The sequence below is a fragment of the Lepidothrix coronata genome, unplaced genomic scaffold (genome assembly GCF_001604755.1).
Source record: "Lepidothrix coronata isolate B3197 unplaced genomic scaffold, Lepidothrix_coronata-1.0 Scaffold236, whole genome shotgun sequence".
In the NCBI taxonomy this organism is placed as follows: Eukaryota; Metazoa; Chordata; class Aves; order Passeriformes; family Pipridae; genus Lepidothrix; species Lepidothrix coronata.
In genome coordinates, this window is record NW_016690416.1 from 55,144 (window position 1) to 72,727 (window position 17,584).

At 50.8% G+C, this 17,584-nt stretch overlaps 1 protein-coding gene across 2 annotated transcripts in view; it reads right to left on the reverse strand.

Annotated features, from left to right (window-relative positions):
* JADE2 (jade family PHD finger 2) overlaps nt 1-17,584 on the reverse strand; it is a 70,600-nt gene that overhangs the window by 27,298 nt on the left and 25,718 nt on the right. For both annotated transcript variants that reach the window (XM_017834599.1, XM_017834598.1), the window contains exon 5: nt 5,818-5,987. In XM_017834599.1, coding sequence (XP_017690088.1) covers nt 5,818-5,987 — 170 coding nt within the window. The remainder of the gene's footprint in view (nt 1-5,817; nt 5,988-17,584) is intronic.

Consider the following 17,584-nt stretch of genomic DNA (forward strand, 5'->3'; position numbering starts at 1 on the left):
TCATGAACAAACAGCTATCAGGACTGCAGGCTGTGCCATTTGCTGATTCACAGCCTATAAACCTGGAAGTCTACTTTTCAGTAAAAATATATCTATAAACAAGCAAAATTACTGCCTCTTTATAATAACAATAAAAAAAAGGGAAAGCATTTGTGAGATGATGTAGGCTTGTCTCTTACTCTCTTTGAAAAACTGGGAGTGAAAGAATGACAGGTCCCTGATGGGAATGGGGTGTTCACACATGGCACAGGAATCACAGACTCCAGAGATCTCCTTCCAGCTCACTGTCCCTCCAGCTCGCCCCAGGCAAGACACTTCAAACCTGCCTGCTTTGGCGCCTGAGGGGACACCAACCACCCTGCCCCGGGCTGGGTGATCCCCAGGGCATTCCACATCCTGTCCCAAGATTCCTTCAGGGACGTCAGGGACTGACAGCCAACCACCTGAACACCACACTGGGCCATCTGGGACTCCCCCAGTCACCTCCACTTTCCCATGTGCAGGCCCACAGCGCTTGGGAGATGCAGCAATCGTACATTAATCTTTTATCAATATTATTTATAAACAGATCCTGCACGTAAAGTGTGGCCAACGCACAAAACAGCGAGCTGAGCATCCACAGTAAAACTTCCAGACATTTTGTTACAAACACAGCCTGCTAATGCACTTAAAAGATTTACAGGAACCAATTATCACCCTTTCTGCCACCCACCGACATCAATTATTGCTCAAATTTAAGATGATGACAAAATGTTTCAGGAGCCACTTTATAAGGCGCTGCCTCTCTGCGGCGATGCTCGGCTCTGACAGAGCTGTCCTGGAGCACTCCTGCTGAAAGCCTCCTCACTCCACCCAGCAGCAAAACCTGGAGTATTGCTGGAAACTACTGCAATTACTGCCAGGAATTTATGGAAACAGCAAAACAACAGCCTGACGTGAAAACTGATTGTGCTGGAAAATGTGGAGGCAAAACGTCTGAAGGGTCTCCCACTGATCTCCAACCCTGCTATTCTGTACATCAATACATCACATACATACAATTAATACATTAACCTACACATGGTATAGATTATCTGGTTCTCTAAGGAGCTAAATAAGCCCAGCTCCCCCTTCCAGAGGCTTGCAGTTTTCATCTCTGCCAACAACTTAAGAAACTGCCACCCGAAAATTTTCCTGAATTTCCTTGCTTAAAGATAAGCTTAAAGGCCAAGGCTATTTTCACACGTGGATTATTTGTGCTTGGGTTCTTCTTTTTCCCTCCCTTCCCTTCAGCCACCCCATGCTGCAGCAGCCCAGCAAATGGTCCCATCTCACCTGTTCTCACCTGGGTACAGTGGCTCCCATTGTTTTGGGAGCACCCCTGGTCAGTGATGGAGGCGTTCGTGGGAATGATGCTGTTCACAGCAGAGGCAGAAGCCCTACACACCCACCTTTGGCTTTCCAAGACCCCCACCATACTTTCAGCAGCTCTCCATGGACCTGCCACAGTGTGCTCTCACCTTCATCACTCCTGACTGCCATCAGTCCTGCGCCCCTTCACCCCCTGAGCCCACCAACTCTCCTGTTTACAAGGCGAGTTCTGCTCTTGACTTAAATTGGAGGATGGAGTCCTACGCGAAGAGCAACAGCCCAACAGCAAAGTGTGAGAGTGGCACCTGCCTCTGGGCAGCTCAGGTGAGTCCTCCTCCCTTTGACACCAACAGCATTAATCCAGACCAACACAGTGACATTGAGAGCACCTTCCAGCCCTAAATCTGTTCCCAAAACACTTCTGTGCTGTACATCAGTACCTCTGTTAAATATCTCCTGCTTGTACAACACCACCAGGTAGTGGAGGGTTTGCTGGTTCCTCTGTCCACACAGCCCACCCTTCTGCTGCTGAAATGGTACCTGTGCCATGAGCTTACCAACCCGGGGAAGAACAAAGATTCCAGGATTCCAGGCTACACACGGATGTTTGTTGTGGGCTGCAGTACAGACACATTATAAAACAGCTCCAAACTGGCAGGATTTCTTCAAAACAACAACACTAACAGTATCCAAACAAACAGACCCTGAGTTATTAATGGGCTTTCCCAAGCTCTGAGTGGAAAAGCAGGGTGAGCCTGGGTGTGGGGCCACGGCAGGGAAGGGATGCAGGGCCATTGCTGGGAGTAGTCCCCTATGGCTGTTAAAGGAAACCCTATGGCTGTGTGACAGACCTCTGCCCCTCCTCCTGCCAGCCTGGCCTGGGGAGCACCCTCGTGGTGGGACAGCAGCCCTGGATGCCCTGCAGCTGGATGCACCAGTGGATGCTGCAGCCACGGCACAGCAGGGCATTGCTCCTCAAGCTGATAAAATAATGGGAGAGCTGACAGACTTCTGACAAGGGCATGGAGAGAGGACAAGGGGCAATGGCTTCCCAGTGACACAGGGCAGGGTTAGATTGGCTGCTAGGAAGAAATTTTTCCCTGTGTGGCTGGTGAGGCCCTGGAACAGGTTGCCCAGAGAAGCTGTGGCTGCCCTGTCCCTGGAAGTGTCCAAGGTCAGGTTGGACAGGGCTTGGAGCAACCTGGGAGAGTGGAGGGTGTTAGATGATCTTTAGGGTCCCTCCCAACCCAAACCATTCTAGGATCCTACCTTGGGGTGGTCCTGCACAGCCCGGACATGGGGAGGGACACCCGTGGGTGGGCAGCAGCTGCCTGGAGACAGGCTCTGCTTGGGGAACGCTAACTTGCTGCCTCAGGGTGGAAAAGGGGCTCCTAGAATCCCAAAAGCATGCAGTGGGATGTGAGCAGCCTCAGCCTGGGACATGCAGCACTGCCAGGGAGGCAGCATCAGTCTGCGGGAGTACAACTAACTGCAGCCTCTGCTCCAGAGAGCACATCTTCCCCAGGGGTCCTCCACTGACTTCAGCTTATTTCACATCTACTTGACCAATCTCACCTCTGCCGAGGGAGGTATCATCTCATTAGTACACAGACATATCTCAAGTATGCAGCGATGAATTCCCCCCAGAGCTTCAAAAGCAATCCATGTGACCTTTGCATGTTCCTGCCATAAAATACCAGGAACACCTCCAGCTCCCAAGATAGAAGCTGTGGTGGGCATATGTGAGCAGAATACACCATATGGATTAAGTCAAGGGAATACTTAGAAACTTCAACTCTGCCTTCAGCAAAATTGATTCCGACAACAATTTTAGCAATTTCTTCAGGATTTTCCGTGTGTTTATGAAGTGCCGATCTCTGCAAAGGGATCTTTCAGCCTTGCTCTTTGAAGTCTCTCTAGCCCTGCTCTTACAATGGCTTTGGATTTAGTGGAGATCACAAAATACAGCATAAAATGTTAATATAAAACCAAAAACTTACGGCACGGCTCCCATCTAAAAGGAAAGGCCTGTGCTGCCTGCAGTGGCATGGACATAAATCTGGCTCAGGGTTTCATTCAGCCCTCTTCAGACCCACTTTTTTTACAATCTCATATTGCAGCAGCAACAAATAAAACACTTAGGCATGCCTAAATACTGACTTCATCTCTAGCACACAGAGGTTCTTTAAACAGCACATTTCCACCAAGTACAGCAATAGCTCCTGAGGCATCTTACTGGGGGGTTTAAAACTATTTAAAGCTCTTTTATGTTTGAAAGTTTTGCTCTTCATGTAGAAGTTTTGCTTTTCACAGCAATTCCACCTAATTGGAAGAGGAATCAGCAGGCAGAACACAGAGAGATGGAGCTATCTGGAGGTTTATCTGATCCCAGTGATAAAATTCCATCCCTGGGGTGACCTAAAAAGGACTGGAAAAGGCATGTGCTACATGGATCCACGAAAGGAGAGCTGGATGATCTCATAGGTGTTTTCCAGCTCTCCTCCCCGCAGATCCTCAAGAGCCAGTCAGAGATCAGGATCCTTCTCTGTCATTAAATATTTTGGGAATGACATATTGTGCCCCTGGACTGCCCAGTGACAACAACTCAGCCAAACACCCAGGAGGAATTTAAACTTCTGCCTATCTCTTAAGGCTGGGAGATAACTCCTGACTCCTCTGAATGGAAGGGGAGGCTGCAGTTCTCCAGTTAAGTCACGTTAATGATCTCAGAGATTAGCAAAGCGGGTTTGGAAATCTCGGCGTGTCATTAATGTCAAGGGCTTCCGGGAGAAAGCACTATTTATGGACTGCCTTTGGACCAACCCAGGCCACAGCAATCCTCTCTCTTGGGTGGTGAAGGGCACCCAGATCCCACCCTGGCTTCTCCCATATGGGAAGCAGAGGAAGCAAAGCCTCTGCTCTGGCACAGCCCAGGAGGTGAGAAGCAACAGATGTGCTGCAACAACTTTCCTCTCTGAGCATCCAAACCCCACCACTCCCACGGGCAGGAAAATGCACCCCCCCAAAGAAGCCCACTGCCCCAAGACTCTGTGCTGGGCGTGGCTGCCATGGGGGGTGTGACTCTGACAAGGAGATGGAGGAAGAAGAACGGATTTTGCTCAGAATTGCAGAGGGTCAGTGGCAAAGCATGACCTGTGTCCTGACATGGATCCACGGGGATGCTGAGGTGTCAGCCCACCCAGAGCACCTGCACAGAGCAGGGCGACCAGGGGGTACTGCTGTGATGAAGCTCAAGCTCCCTTCCTAAACCCAACTGCCTCCCAAGGCAGTGCCACTGGAGAAGCTGCCTCTCTCTCCTGGCACATTTGGTTTGGGCCCAAAGGTGACGTGGGGACAGCAGCAGCCAGCTCCCATCTGGCCTGGGGCTGAGACCTTCCATCTAGCTCAACCTTTCATCAACACAAGAGCTCCATATCTGAAAGCCATTTATAGGACACTGCACTTGAAACCTAATACTTTGAAGAAATAATAAAGCGAGCCAAATTTAACCAAACTGAGCTGGAGAGGCCAAACCTCTGCCCACGACAGAGCTGAGGCTGCTAAGGCAAGACCAGCTAACAAGGGCAAAACTGACTGTGATTTGCAAGTGATGCTACAGGTTCCACAATGCTGAGATTATGGGAATTCCACTATACAGGATACCTATAACAGATAATCAGAGCAACTGTCAAAGCAGCCTCTGTAACTTTCCCAAGGTCATGGTAACAAAATTTACTTGTAAATCATGAGTACATCAGAAGAGAGACATCTTCCAAGATCAGGTAATGTGGTGGCCAACTTCTGAGCTGGTTTATGCTCCAGGCAAGCTCAGTGAAGTGCATCTTCCCTGCCTTCCTCCTGAATCTCACTGCAGCCCTCAGCCAGCTGCCTGTGAGACCGAGCACAACCCTCCTGCTCCACAGTGCACGATCCCATCTGCTCAAGCACTTAGTGACATACTCTGCCCCACCCTTGAAAGACCTTTGCCACTGCAAGGAATGCTTCATGCAGGCACCCTTCAGCCTTCACTGACCTCACAAGGTGAATGTTTTATTGAGGTGTTATTCTTACCTGCACAGCAGCAGCCACATCACAGCAACTCTTACCTAACAAGGACTGGAAAATCCCTCCATGGTCTGGCAGGACTACACACCCAGGGGTCTGTGCCAACAAATCTGCCCAGCAGACCATGCTAAGCACTTATTGCCAGTGGTCAAATTCCAAGCTCAGGTACTTGCACTCAACCAAAATGCACTAAAGGATTTGAAGAATGTGCAGTGATACAACAGCAGTGGTGCAGGCAATGTTATGCTGTGGTATTTAGAGATGCCTGGGAAAGGAGGCAGTCAGGACCAGTGTTTCTGAGATTTCTTCCTTAGGGCCTTCTGCCCCACATGATTACCCAAAAAGCCCAAAATGTCCACTCTGGGACACCCAGGCAAGGAAAAAAACAACTGCAATACTCACCCATCTCCTTGAGCTCCATATTAACAAGCTCCAACCAGCAGGCATCGAGCTCATCCAGGTCATAGCGGCTCATTCCTTGCAAGTAAGTCCTTGTGGCTTCTGAAATCTCAGAGCCAGGCAGGCTGCTTGGTGACACCTGTGAAAGGGAGCTCTCCAGCTGGGGTATGATCCTGGAAAGAAAGAAGGAGAGGCTGAAAAAGAGCTACAACTCACAAAAATTCTGTTCCTTGCCCCGGAGGGTGAGACCACGCCGTGTACAAACCCTACTCCAAGAATGAAAGCATCAAAGTCAAACCACGTGCACTGACAGTGGCCCCAGCACAGGTCCATGGCAACTTTCCTTCTACTACAGCAACAGTTTTCCCATTCACCTGCGGAAATTTAATCTTTACATGAGAAAAATGAGCTACAATGGATATGATGGTCCAAATACTGAGAGCAACAGTGACCCCCCCAGCCATTACCTCCCCCATGAACACCTCCAGCGTGCTGTGCCACTGCAGTGCCACATCCACACCGTGCTGAGCAGCACTTTGGCAGCCTTGGCACTGGAGGACATCCCACGGTGGCCTGTGACATTTGTTCTGAGTCTAATCACAACCACAGGGGTGGGGAGAGGAGTTTATCTGCTGCAAACTCCCTGCCCAGAGAGCGACCAGGCGCTGGCTGTCAGCTCTGCTGCCTTTCCTTGGCAACTCTGCAGCAATATGCCTGGTACTTGCCATGCACATGTCAACAGTGTCATGCCTAATGACATGCAAGCAGAGGGCAAGCTGGAAATGAGAAGCAGCCCGTGGTGCCAGCTGACAGATCTCGGCAAAGTTGGGAGCTGGAGCTCGCTGCAGTATTTGCACAGCTCACATTTCCTCCCACAAAATCCACCTCCTGGCACAGATACCGAGACAGAAAGATGCTGCAAAGAAACAACAACCAAATAGCAACCTGCTGCAGCACATCAACCCCTTCTAAGCAGCTTCTCCCCATGCAGAGCTGGAGGACCCAGTCCTGCTCTTGCACCAGAGCCAGCTGGGAAGGCCACTGATGCCTGCAAGACTTTTATCTTCCTTCTGTCCTGCTGTGTAAGTTAATGTCAGAGCACTGAGTGCCTCGTGCTCTGTGATGTGTCTGGGGCAAAGCCATCATGCCCATCACATAACCAGATGAATCGTGGTACCAGATGCTCCAAGGTCTCTAAGTGCCAAGGGAAGAAACTTGTGCCCAGCTGTCCTCAGGAATGGGATCCTACCTGCCTTGCCCAAGGTCAGGAAGGAAATCTGTGGCAGGGCAGGAAAAAGAACCTGGAGTTTCTACAGACCCAGGCATGCAGTTTAATTGCTGTCTTCCGCAGTTACAAACACTGGATGAGCTTCAGGAGCCACCAGCAGGAGAAGCAACAATTTGAAACATCAAGACATGGATTATTTTCATCTCTTTTGCTTTACTTTCCCCATCAGTAAACTGAAAATAAAGATGTGACCCAATGCCCTGAGTACATCTCCAAATTTCAGGTCAGGAAATGGAAATAATCCCATGAAAGGACAGCTCTCAGTCCCCACATCTTAAAACGAGCTCACTGTAATCTAGAACAGGTCTTAGGGATTCAGTAATGTCTGTATTTAATGCAGATGGAGTAATGACACTGAAACTAGGCATGCTCCAGCCAATGCCTCAGGACTGACATCTAAGGAGCTCCCAAACCCCTAAAATCATAGAATCACAGAATGGTTTGGGTTGGAAGGGACCTTAAAGATCATCCAGTTCCTCCTCCTCCTGCCACAGGCAGGGACACCTTCCACTAGCCCAGGTTGCTCCAAGCCCTGTCCAACCTTGCCCTGAGCACTTCCAGGGATGGGGCAGCCACGGCTTCTCTGGGCAACCCCTGCCAGGGCCTCCCCACCCTCAGAGGGAGGAATTTCTTTCTAATATATAATCTAAACCTGCCCTCTGTCAGTAGGAAGCCATTTCCCCTTGTCTAGCCTTTAGGCACTGGAAGATGCTATTAAAAAAAAAGCAGAAGCTGCTGGTGTAAGGTGTATTGGTTCACAGAGGACTGAACCTCCCCTTCCCACATCCAGCTCACCCCTGAACAGAAACAGGCCCTGGGAGGGTCAGCAGCCAGGCTGGACAACAAGGCTGTCTTACAGGAGAGACCTCAGAGCTGTTGAGAAAAAAACAATCCTCCAACTGCAATGGATGTTCTGGCTGGAAAGAGCTGCCTGAGCAGCACGAGGCCGGCCCTGTAAGCCTCCCCTAAGCCGAGTTACACAAGCTGCTCACCCAACAGGCGGCTGCAACAGGTGATGGTCTGACACCCGGCCAGCCCGGGATGCTCGGGATGGCAGCAGGAAGGAGCTGCTATTTTTACCCTGGCATAAAAGGGCAAAGATTAATGCTCTGTGTACATATCACAGGAGTATCCTGAGCAGGTCATTCACTGTACTGACAGCACTGCAATGCCCTCGGTGTGATAAGGATGCTGACGTGACTGGAGAAACTTCCTGGGGTTCTCACTGACACGGGACACACGACACCACTGAGAGCTGAGCACTGCACTCCCAGTGAGGGACACAGCACCTGCCTGAGCCTGGGCATGTCAGCTCCATGTGCAGCCTCCACCTTCTTTCTGCAGGTACCTTGCAAAGAAGGATCTTTGCTGAACCTGGTGCTCAGAGACGGGAGACAAGTGCCCCTCCCCAGTCATGCCTGCCCCGTGCTCCCAAACCTCTCCAAACCTGATGTGTGTAGACTCTCAGGTCCTGGCTTTGCACAGCCCCTGATGATGCAGAGACCACAGGGAGCTCAGGGGCTCACTGATGATAACAGCACCACCAGCCCTTGACGTCCAGCTTTTCCTGACACTAATTAAATGGAGTTTGCTTTGGTTTAATGGGAACTGGCACTTACAGAGTGATGCTTTGCTTCTCACCGTGTCACTGATGATGAAGATCAAGGTAATTAAGATACAAACATCTAACAAGCTCCACGTGCTCGCTGGCACTCTGTTCAAAGGTTTGAAACGTGCCAATGCAGAGATGGCAGGTGCCTCCCCCATCTGGGAACACACGGATCAGGGAGGGATGATCAGGTGCTGCAGCACTCAGCAGCCACTTTCCATTACTAGTTATTGGTCCTACAAGGAATAAGTATTAAGATGAAATGTATCTTCTTAAGAGAACCACTAAACTTTACTTTTGGAGTTTCCTCTCCATGGGCACGACCCCATGGCCCCACACTGATCAGGCAGCATGGGCTGGATTTCCAGTTAATTCAGGCTTGGGGATGCTGGGACACATCTGTGCCATATTCTCACCATTTCAAATATCAGCAAATGGGGGAGGTCAGAAATGAACAAACTGAAATAACTGCTTAATTATTTGTCATACAGTGAGCAGCTTGTATAACCCTACAGAGACCCGCTGGAAGCCTGGTCCAGACCAACCTCCTGACTCATCCACAGCACTTAAACAAGAGGTTTTCCTGGCTTGCAAACAATTCAGCAAATCCTATGAGAGGCTGTGCCTGCTCCCATGAGCATCTCCTCCCATCCCCAGGGGAGCTGGAGGTTGCCAGAAGCTGAGGCTCACATGGGACACCCCAAGCCTCTGGGAAGACTGAGCAGGATGTGATGCCCAGAGGTGCACAGCCTCCCATCAATTCCTGGATTTGCTTTAGTGGGTAAAATCATGTTCCTAAAAAGCAGCTCACTCCTTCCTGACACAAGTTAACACACCTGCAAAGAGCTTCTTGGTGTTCAGGTATAAAGATCAATGACTGCAGTGACAGTGCCTTGGGCTAGAAAGGAAGAGATCCTACAATTTAATACAAGAGAGCAATCCTTTGGAAAAGCCTGTGCCCTGCCTTACAGCAATACAGAAAACAGACCAAGCTGTGCAGCCCTCCTAAACTCCAACAGCACCAAGAAACTTAGCCCAAAAAGCTGCCAGCTTTGTGCTGCCCAGACACACTGCAGTGGACTCACAGCGAGAAAAAGGGAACAAACCACGGGGGCTGCCCTTAGCAGGGTCTCCTGCCCATCTCCTGTTGGGTCCTGAGAGCTGGGCATGTCATCAGGGCTCCAATTCCATGGAGGAAAAAGGTTTAATTCCTTTGGAAATACTTAAGTTTCCAAATAGTTGCTCAGTGGACAAAAAGAAACCCAGGCTGGGTGATGAGGAGTTTGCACACATGCCAGCAACCCACCCAAATTCCCTGCAGCATCAGGGTGAAGAATCATGGAGGCAAAGCCTCCACCAAGAGCCAAACCATTTGCAGGAGCTCCATCACACTGGAGGAGCATTCACTCCTTTATTTATCCAGCCAGAGACATGACATTTTAAAAAAAATCTGTACCAGTCAAAGGCTCATTTAAACGAAGGGCTGAAAATTGGGATCAGCCTGAAAAAGCACAACAAACCTGAGGCCATTAGTCTGAAAGTGGGTCTCAAGGGCACTTGAGGAAAAGGAGTAAGTGGACCCCAACACTCTTGAGGATCACATCCATCCCTGGAGAAGATTACACAGTAATAAAATATACTCAGCAAATTCCCATGGTTAATCATCTCTGTAAACTGAATGCTTCACTTGGCTGAAGGGAGAAGGCATTTTTTTCTATATGCTCTCTTTTAATATACTAGATAGAAATAATTAATCCTGCATAGTGTTTCTCATCTGAAAATACTTAATTTTATTACAGCAAAGGCTTTAGTCTGTCATCTTTTCTTTACCTCCATTCCAGTCTAAATTAGTCTTGCCCAGTGTCCATAAATAAATCAGCTTAGGAAAGTCAGTGGAAAGATAACTCTGCCAGCAACCTTCAGTGGATGCTGATACTGTTCCTACTGCCAGCTCTGCTCCCAGGGGAATTCTCCTGCAGCACACGACAACTTTAAAAGGCCAATTTAAAGGATGATTTTCACTTTCTGTTTATTAAAATAGTATCTAGCAGGTCATTTGGACCAGATGCCCCATCTTCTTATGAACTCAAGCTAACAAATTTTATAGATGGTACTGCTTCTCCATAGCAGAGCAGAATTTAAGATGTTAGGAAAAGAGCCTGGGGGTAATAAGGGTGAAGGATGGGGTTGGAGATAGTGGTGGATGGTCACAATAATGAGCTGCAACCCACACACAAGATTTTGTGACCCTCAGCGTGCCCACACCCGGATTTACTGACCATGTTACGCCTACTTATTGCATTTTTATGGCTTCTAGTAAAGTCTATAAAACCATGAGCCAAAAACTATACTCCCAAAGCTGGGTTCAAAGAAGAAAGGGAATGCCAAGAAGATATTAAATGGTTAGGTTTTAAATTAACTGGCCTGATGTTCAGACCTGCATGCAAGCTGGCTGGACCGGCTGGACGAGCCTAAAAGCATCTTTAGGATCCAGGTTTTGGTGCTAACAGGTACCTGTGCACTTCACCCCTCCCCTCCTTCACTGAAGATACTCCAGGAAACATCTGGAGCACCCTGGTCACCAGCACAGGGTGCTGGAGAGCTCAGAGCCCTGTGGGCATCCTGCTGTCACCCCTGGCACAAGTCACCCCTAATCAGAGTCCCTGGACCCCATAGGAGGGACCACTGGTACCCAGGGTCTGTCAACACATCCTCCTGCAGACAGAGCAGAGAAAGGGCTAGAGGTGGCTGGTCCCAGGGAGGTGACACAGAGTATGTCGACAGGCCACTGTCACCAAACCCTTTTATTTTAAAACAAACAACAACCTGAGCAGAATCAGATGGCACTGCTGGGACCACTCTATGTGCAGAAAATAAAGGATTTGCAGTATTTCCTTACTGGCTGCTGGAGCCAAAACCCCCTCAAGATTTGGCAACAGCCTCTGCAAATCCACGAAAATTCCTACATACATTAACAGCAGCCAGGGGGTCCGGGCTGGGCCCGGGAAGAGGAACCTGTGGTGGCTGATGGCCCCGTCTGTCACCCCTCTTTGTGCCATTGTAAGCTGTCCTCATGTCAGGGGCTGTAACAAGCACATTCCTTGCAAGAAAAAGCTGATGGAGGGAACATCACACCAACCCTTGCCGTGCACATCCCTGCTCCAGCAAGCAGCCCAGTGCCACCGTGCAGATGGTCCCCACTGCTGCTGCTGGGCACAGCACGTGGCTGGGCTGGCACTGCCCTTGGGTATAACCTAAACCTTCTGTAAAGTGCTTGTCCCAAAAACCTGCGCAGGCAGCAAATGCCTGGTTCAGCTCTGAAGCTCCCGCTCGGCTTTTGCGGCAGTTCTGGGGAGAACAAAGCAGCTGGATTTGGCCCTGGGAGGATTCACCAAGCTCTGGTAACAGGAGCAGCCGTCCCCAAAAGGCACTCCCTGACTGCACAGAGACCAGTGGCCACTGCTCAGCCCCGGGAAGGTCCCTTTGTGCTACCCAAGTGGCACTGAGGACGTTCAGGAAGGGGTTAATGCTGCTTGCAGCAGCGTCCTGCCCTCCGGGTACCAGCAGCCAGTGAGTGCAGCTCCAGGTGACGTAATGCCTGGGTGGCTGCGCAGGCTGCACATCCACCCCATCCCTGCACACCCCATCCCTCCTGCGCTGGGGATGCGTCAGGGACCCCGGGCAGGGACCACGGGATGGGCAGGGACCCCAGCACTGTCTCAGGGACCCTGCTGCCCTCTGCCAGGCTCAGGCACACCCACCGTCCCTTCAGCTGACGCCCTGGTCCTTCCCCGCTGAATTCCGACACTCGGCGCTACCCAGTGAACGTCAGAAATTATCATTATCAGCTTTTAAAACATCCCCAGCAATCGGGAATGTGTGATCCATGACCAGCACCACACAGCACCACAGGGCACAGCATCGGCACGGTCCCAGTTGGGAAACTCCTCTGGGCTCTGAGACCATTCAAGGTCTCTCTCCCTCCGGGCTTGGAAATCCCCCTGTGACAATCCCATTTCTGTGCAGAATGTTAAGGACAGGGCAGGGTGGCCCCTCCCAAGCTGCTGGCAGTTTAGGATGTACACAGGCAGGTTCTGGAAGTTTTACAGAAATGCAGCTGAAGCTCCAAATCACAATTAGCAGGTGCAATAAAAAAAATGCTCAGTTTTCCCCCCACCCACCTAAAATCTCCTCCAGTAACAGCCTGTAACCATAGCTGGTCCTTCCAGGCCTCTGGAATAATGTAATCCTCTAAGGAGAAAGTGATTCACTCTTCTTTGATGTGATAAAAAGAGGAAAACAAGTGAACAGGAGGCACTAAACAGCCATCTTGTGAAACCCAGACAGCTTTTCCAATTCCGTTTCTGAGCTGTTTATCACCACATAAAAAGCCTGATACCCAGCAGACTAGAGAAAGACCGGAGTGTTGATGTCCCTGTCTTCCTCACGTTTATATTCCAGCCTAAATCTCACAGAGATTCAGCTCAACAAATGAATTATTTAAGTTGCAAGCCTGATTCAGTGCCCAGAAAATCATTTGGATGTAGAAGGGAGCAGGGACCTGGAACAGAAGCACTCAGGTGCAGAGCAGAGTCTGCCTTCCCAAGGCAGAGGAGAGGACGGGCACCATGGCACAGCTGGGCTCATCTCCACACTTCTGAGGGAAGCAAACCACGGCTGCAGGGACACAGCAGTGGCTGGGCAGTGGTTTGCTGGTGGGCTGGTTGGAACAACAAAATGCAGATGTTTTTCTGGTTGACTAGACAAAAGCGGCGTCTGGGCTGAGAGCAAAGTACACACGTAACTTCCGATGCTGTGCAAGGATCTTCCCCATATTCCTTTCCCCCCTTTTTCCCTGTGCCATTGAGTTTTAACAGCAATGCTGAAGGCAGCAGGAGGGACAGAGCACAGCCTGTGCTACTCTTCTGGCTCTGAAACCCAGCAAACCCCAGCAGCCTCCAGCCCCAGGGCAGCTGCAGAGGATGCTCAGGCAGCATCTTCCCCCCACAGGCAAGCAGGGCAGAGCCAGCCACAGCCCTAACACCCATGGGTGCTGCTCTCCATCTCCTCCCAGAACACCACTGACCTACCTGGTGGCCCTTCAGGGACCCATGCCACACACCAACCTTCTCCAAACCCAGCCCACAAGCTGCTAGCATTCTGCTCTTTTCCATTTAAGCAACATATATCTTGGAATTGCTACTAGGGAAGCCAGGGACACTTGAGTGTGTGTTTTCTGGATATAAAAAGACAAAAAAAAGTTGCTTCTTTATGTAACTTAAGCCAAGCTACTAACATTAAAGCATCTGGAATTAATTATCCCAGACAGATAATGTTCGCACAATTACTTCAGTAACGCAAACAGTTCCACTTGCCTTTGTATCCATCTCCTAATGGGGACCAGAGACAGAAGATGTGAGAAACGGTGGCAGCTCTGCACCTGCCATGGTCTGAGCATGAGCCACAGCAGATCAGGAACTGGCCAAGTGCCCCTGACGCTGCTGCTCCCAGAGTTGAGCATCTGAGAGCTCAAAATACAGAAAAAGGCACAAAGAAGACAATTCCCATCCTCAGCACGGTGTCATCACATGGGTCTCCTGACACAAACCCAGTCCAAGGAAAGCAAAGCTTTGAGGAATTTGAAAAGGCAGCATCCAGACTCTTTTAATGTGTTCTGGATGGCTGCACTAACGCTGAACCCTGAAATACATGAGAACAGTTCTGATGCCGAGTCACCCCAAGCAGCCCATCCCAGAAAACCAGGAGGGATCCGTCTCCCTCTTGCACCATCCACGTGCAGCTACACTTGTCTGGGTGCACTTCATGGAACCCTACCATGGTTTGAGTTGGAAGGGACCTTTGAAGGTCTCCAAGTCCAAGCCTCCTTCCATGAGCACAGACACCTTCAACTAGATCAGATTTTCCGGATCTTCTTCAAGTGCACTGAAAAAACCCACCCACCAGCTCTCCTCCACCTCCCCAAGGTCCTGGGAGCAGAGGGACGCTCACTTTCCAGCAATACAGGCTTCACCTAAATTCAACAGGATTATGTGCAGCAGCTATTCCTGCTGCTGGGCTGTCCCACTCCTCCCATCACTCTGAAGAGCACTTAAAAATAATAGTTCAATGGGGACCCAAGGTGCACTAAATCACTAAGAGGTGATTTAATTACTCCTGCGGTTGCAAGCCCAGCAACCAGAGCTGCTGGGGTTTGCCTGGCTAGACACTAAATCCATGGTTCTGGATGGGGAGCAGAGGCAATGGAGCGGGATGGGGAGGCTCCCAAAGCTGTACCAAACTGGAGTTGGTCCCAAGAGCTGTAAACCTCGTTACAGAGCAGTAGGAAATCAAGCTCACTCATTCTATACCTTTGCTGCTGAAATACACTTGACTTTCTGTGTGCTGGATCCAGTATAAACCACAGGCATCCACTGGGAGGATTAGCAAACATTCAAAATAAAAGTCCAAGTGGCTCGGAACAAGGTAAGAACAGGCTGGATTAATACATTTCCCACAGCAAGCTAATAAAGGTGAGGACTTGCTGAAAGGCCACACAAGAACTTGTCAAGCAGAGAGTAAACCAGAGCTGAGGACGAGTAAGAGGCAGAGTAAATCACACTTACTCCTTTGCAAAGCACTTGTGGGCACCGGGCATGAGCTCACAACCCTCCACAGCACCAGCACCACCCTCTGCATTGCCCAGGCCCTCTGCACCACTGCTGTCCTGGGAGTGTTCCACCCCGTCCCAAACCAGGTGCCTGAACCACCAGCAGGACACACCACCCTGTGCACAGCCCATCCCTCCCCGCTGCCTGCAGGGACAAGGGTTTCCTGAGCAGATCTGACTGGAATCCTCCCTTTGCCAGTGGCAGAGGGAACTCTGATGGTTGTTCTGCTGCCCTGGATCAGTGCCACCAGCCAGCCTGTCCTCCCCGTGGCCAGGTGTCCCTGTGGGGGTCCCCAGGAGTGGGCAGGCAGCGAGCTTTCCTCTCCCCACGCTCCCCCGTCCCAGGGCTTGTGATCTGAATATTTAGGCCCAGGGAAGTCAGGATTTTCGTTTCTTTTGATCAGAGCACAGCCTCAGATCTTGAAAGGGAAGCGTACACGTATTTCTGGAGCATACCAGAACCCAGGCATATTTAAGGGCAGGCAGCCACAGAACGGGGATAACCAACCCGAGAAATAGCCCTTTGTAAAATCACCACCGTGCCATCTGCGAGCTCCAAACTCACACATTTTTCGTGATGAGCTGGAGGGAAGGAAAAAAAAAAAGGGGGGGGGGAAGGAAAAAAAAAAGGATTATGTTAAAAAAAAAAAAAAAAGCTCTGCTCCAAAAGCTACTCAAACTGCTGCAGAATCCTGCCTGCCCCTTCTGCAGCAAAGCCCAAGGGAAGCTGCTGATGAGTCAACAGCCAGCCTGCGTTGCCGACCGAGGAAAGGAAGTCCAATCTCACCACTCGAGAACAAAGTGTGCTGGTTCATGCAGTACACACTGAACACAGCCTTGGAAAGCCCTCCCCGGGCTGGGAGCAGCAAGGATCCAGCCTGGCTGCCAGCCAGGGCTCCTGCTGCACGCCAGGGAGAGGGAGAGGTGACGTCCAGACATTGCTGGGACATCTGCACCGTGCCACCCTGCTGCCAGGCCAGCCTGGCCACAGCTCCTCGGGCTACCACGCTCCACACCACAGCAGAGGCTGCTCCAGGGGGATTTTGTCCCTTGGCTGGAATTGCTCCCTCCCAGGACCACGTGTTCTGGATGCAGCACCCAGCCCTGCTGGGATGAGCAGAGGTGTCTGCTCACTGCCAGATGGGGGGCAGGGATGTGTCCCAGTCCTAACCCTCTACTGGTGCCCCAGTTAGTTCTCCCTGCCTCAGTGCACTCATCTCCAGCAGCTCCTCACGAGCAGACCTGCGCCTCGGGGATCCTCTTCCAGTGATGCTGGTACTGCAAAACCACAACCTGCCAACAACTGTGTACCCTCTGAAAGAGCTGCTGGAACTCCTGGAGATGTGAAGGCAACTCCTTATGGGACTGGAGTCCAGCAAAGAGCAGCACAGCTCGAAGGAGATGAACACCAATTGGGCAGCCCCACACCATCATGATCCGGGCACAGGAGCCCTGCACCACCTTGATGTGTGCCCAGCAGCACAGCAAGGGGCTGCCTGACCTCTGTGTGTGGCCATCAGAGGAGAAAGGCAGAGGGGACCTGAGGCAGGAGGACGGGGAGGGACACAGCCCCCGTGCGACGTGGCAGACGGCGTTTGTGCCGGTGCCGCCGCCATCGCCGAGCTGGTACTCGCCGAGGTTGTGCCTTCCTGTTGCCACAGCACTTTCTGTTTTCTGTTAAAACAGGGCCACAGCGACGATGCAAGTATAGATCTGCAATGCCAAGAATATCTGGGAAGCCTGCCAGCAAGAAGCAGCCTTCCTGCTCGTCCTCCCGCTGTGTGCAAATTCACAGGAAACAGAATCTACAGCACATACTAATGTGGCTTAATGCAAGATCCAAGAGCCACCTCGAGATCCTGCTTACATCCCTGTCAGCCCGGGGAAGGAGCCACATGCCAAAAGCATTAAATCATTAAATAAAGGAGGAAATAAAACCTGTACAGGTGCATAAAATCCCACATAGACGATGCTGCTTTATGAATGGGTGCTCTGCTGTGTGAGCTCAACACTCCGCCAGCATCAGCACTGGCATCGCCTCCAGTGGGAAGGGACGAGCCTGGGTCTGATCCCGGCACACCCGCTGTGCAAAAAGGGCTTCACAGCCTCCTACGAGCACTCATGGCAAACCAGCAAAGCCTACTTTCCCCTTGGGTTTATCACAATGTGACTCTGGGTAGACACAGTTCATCTGAAGCATCTCCTT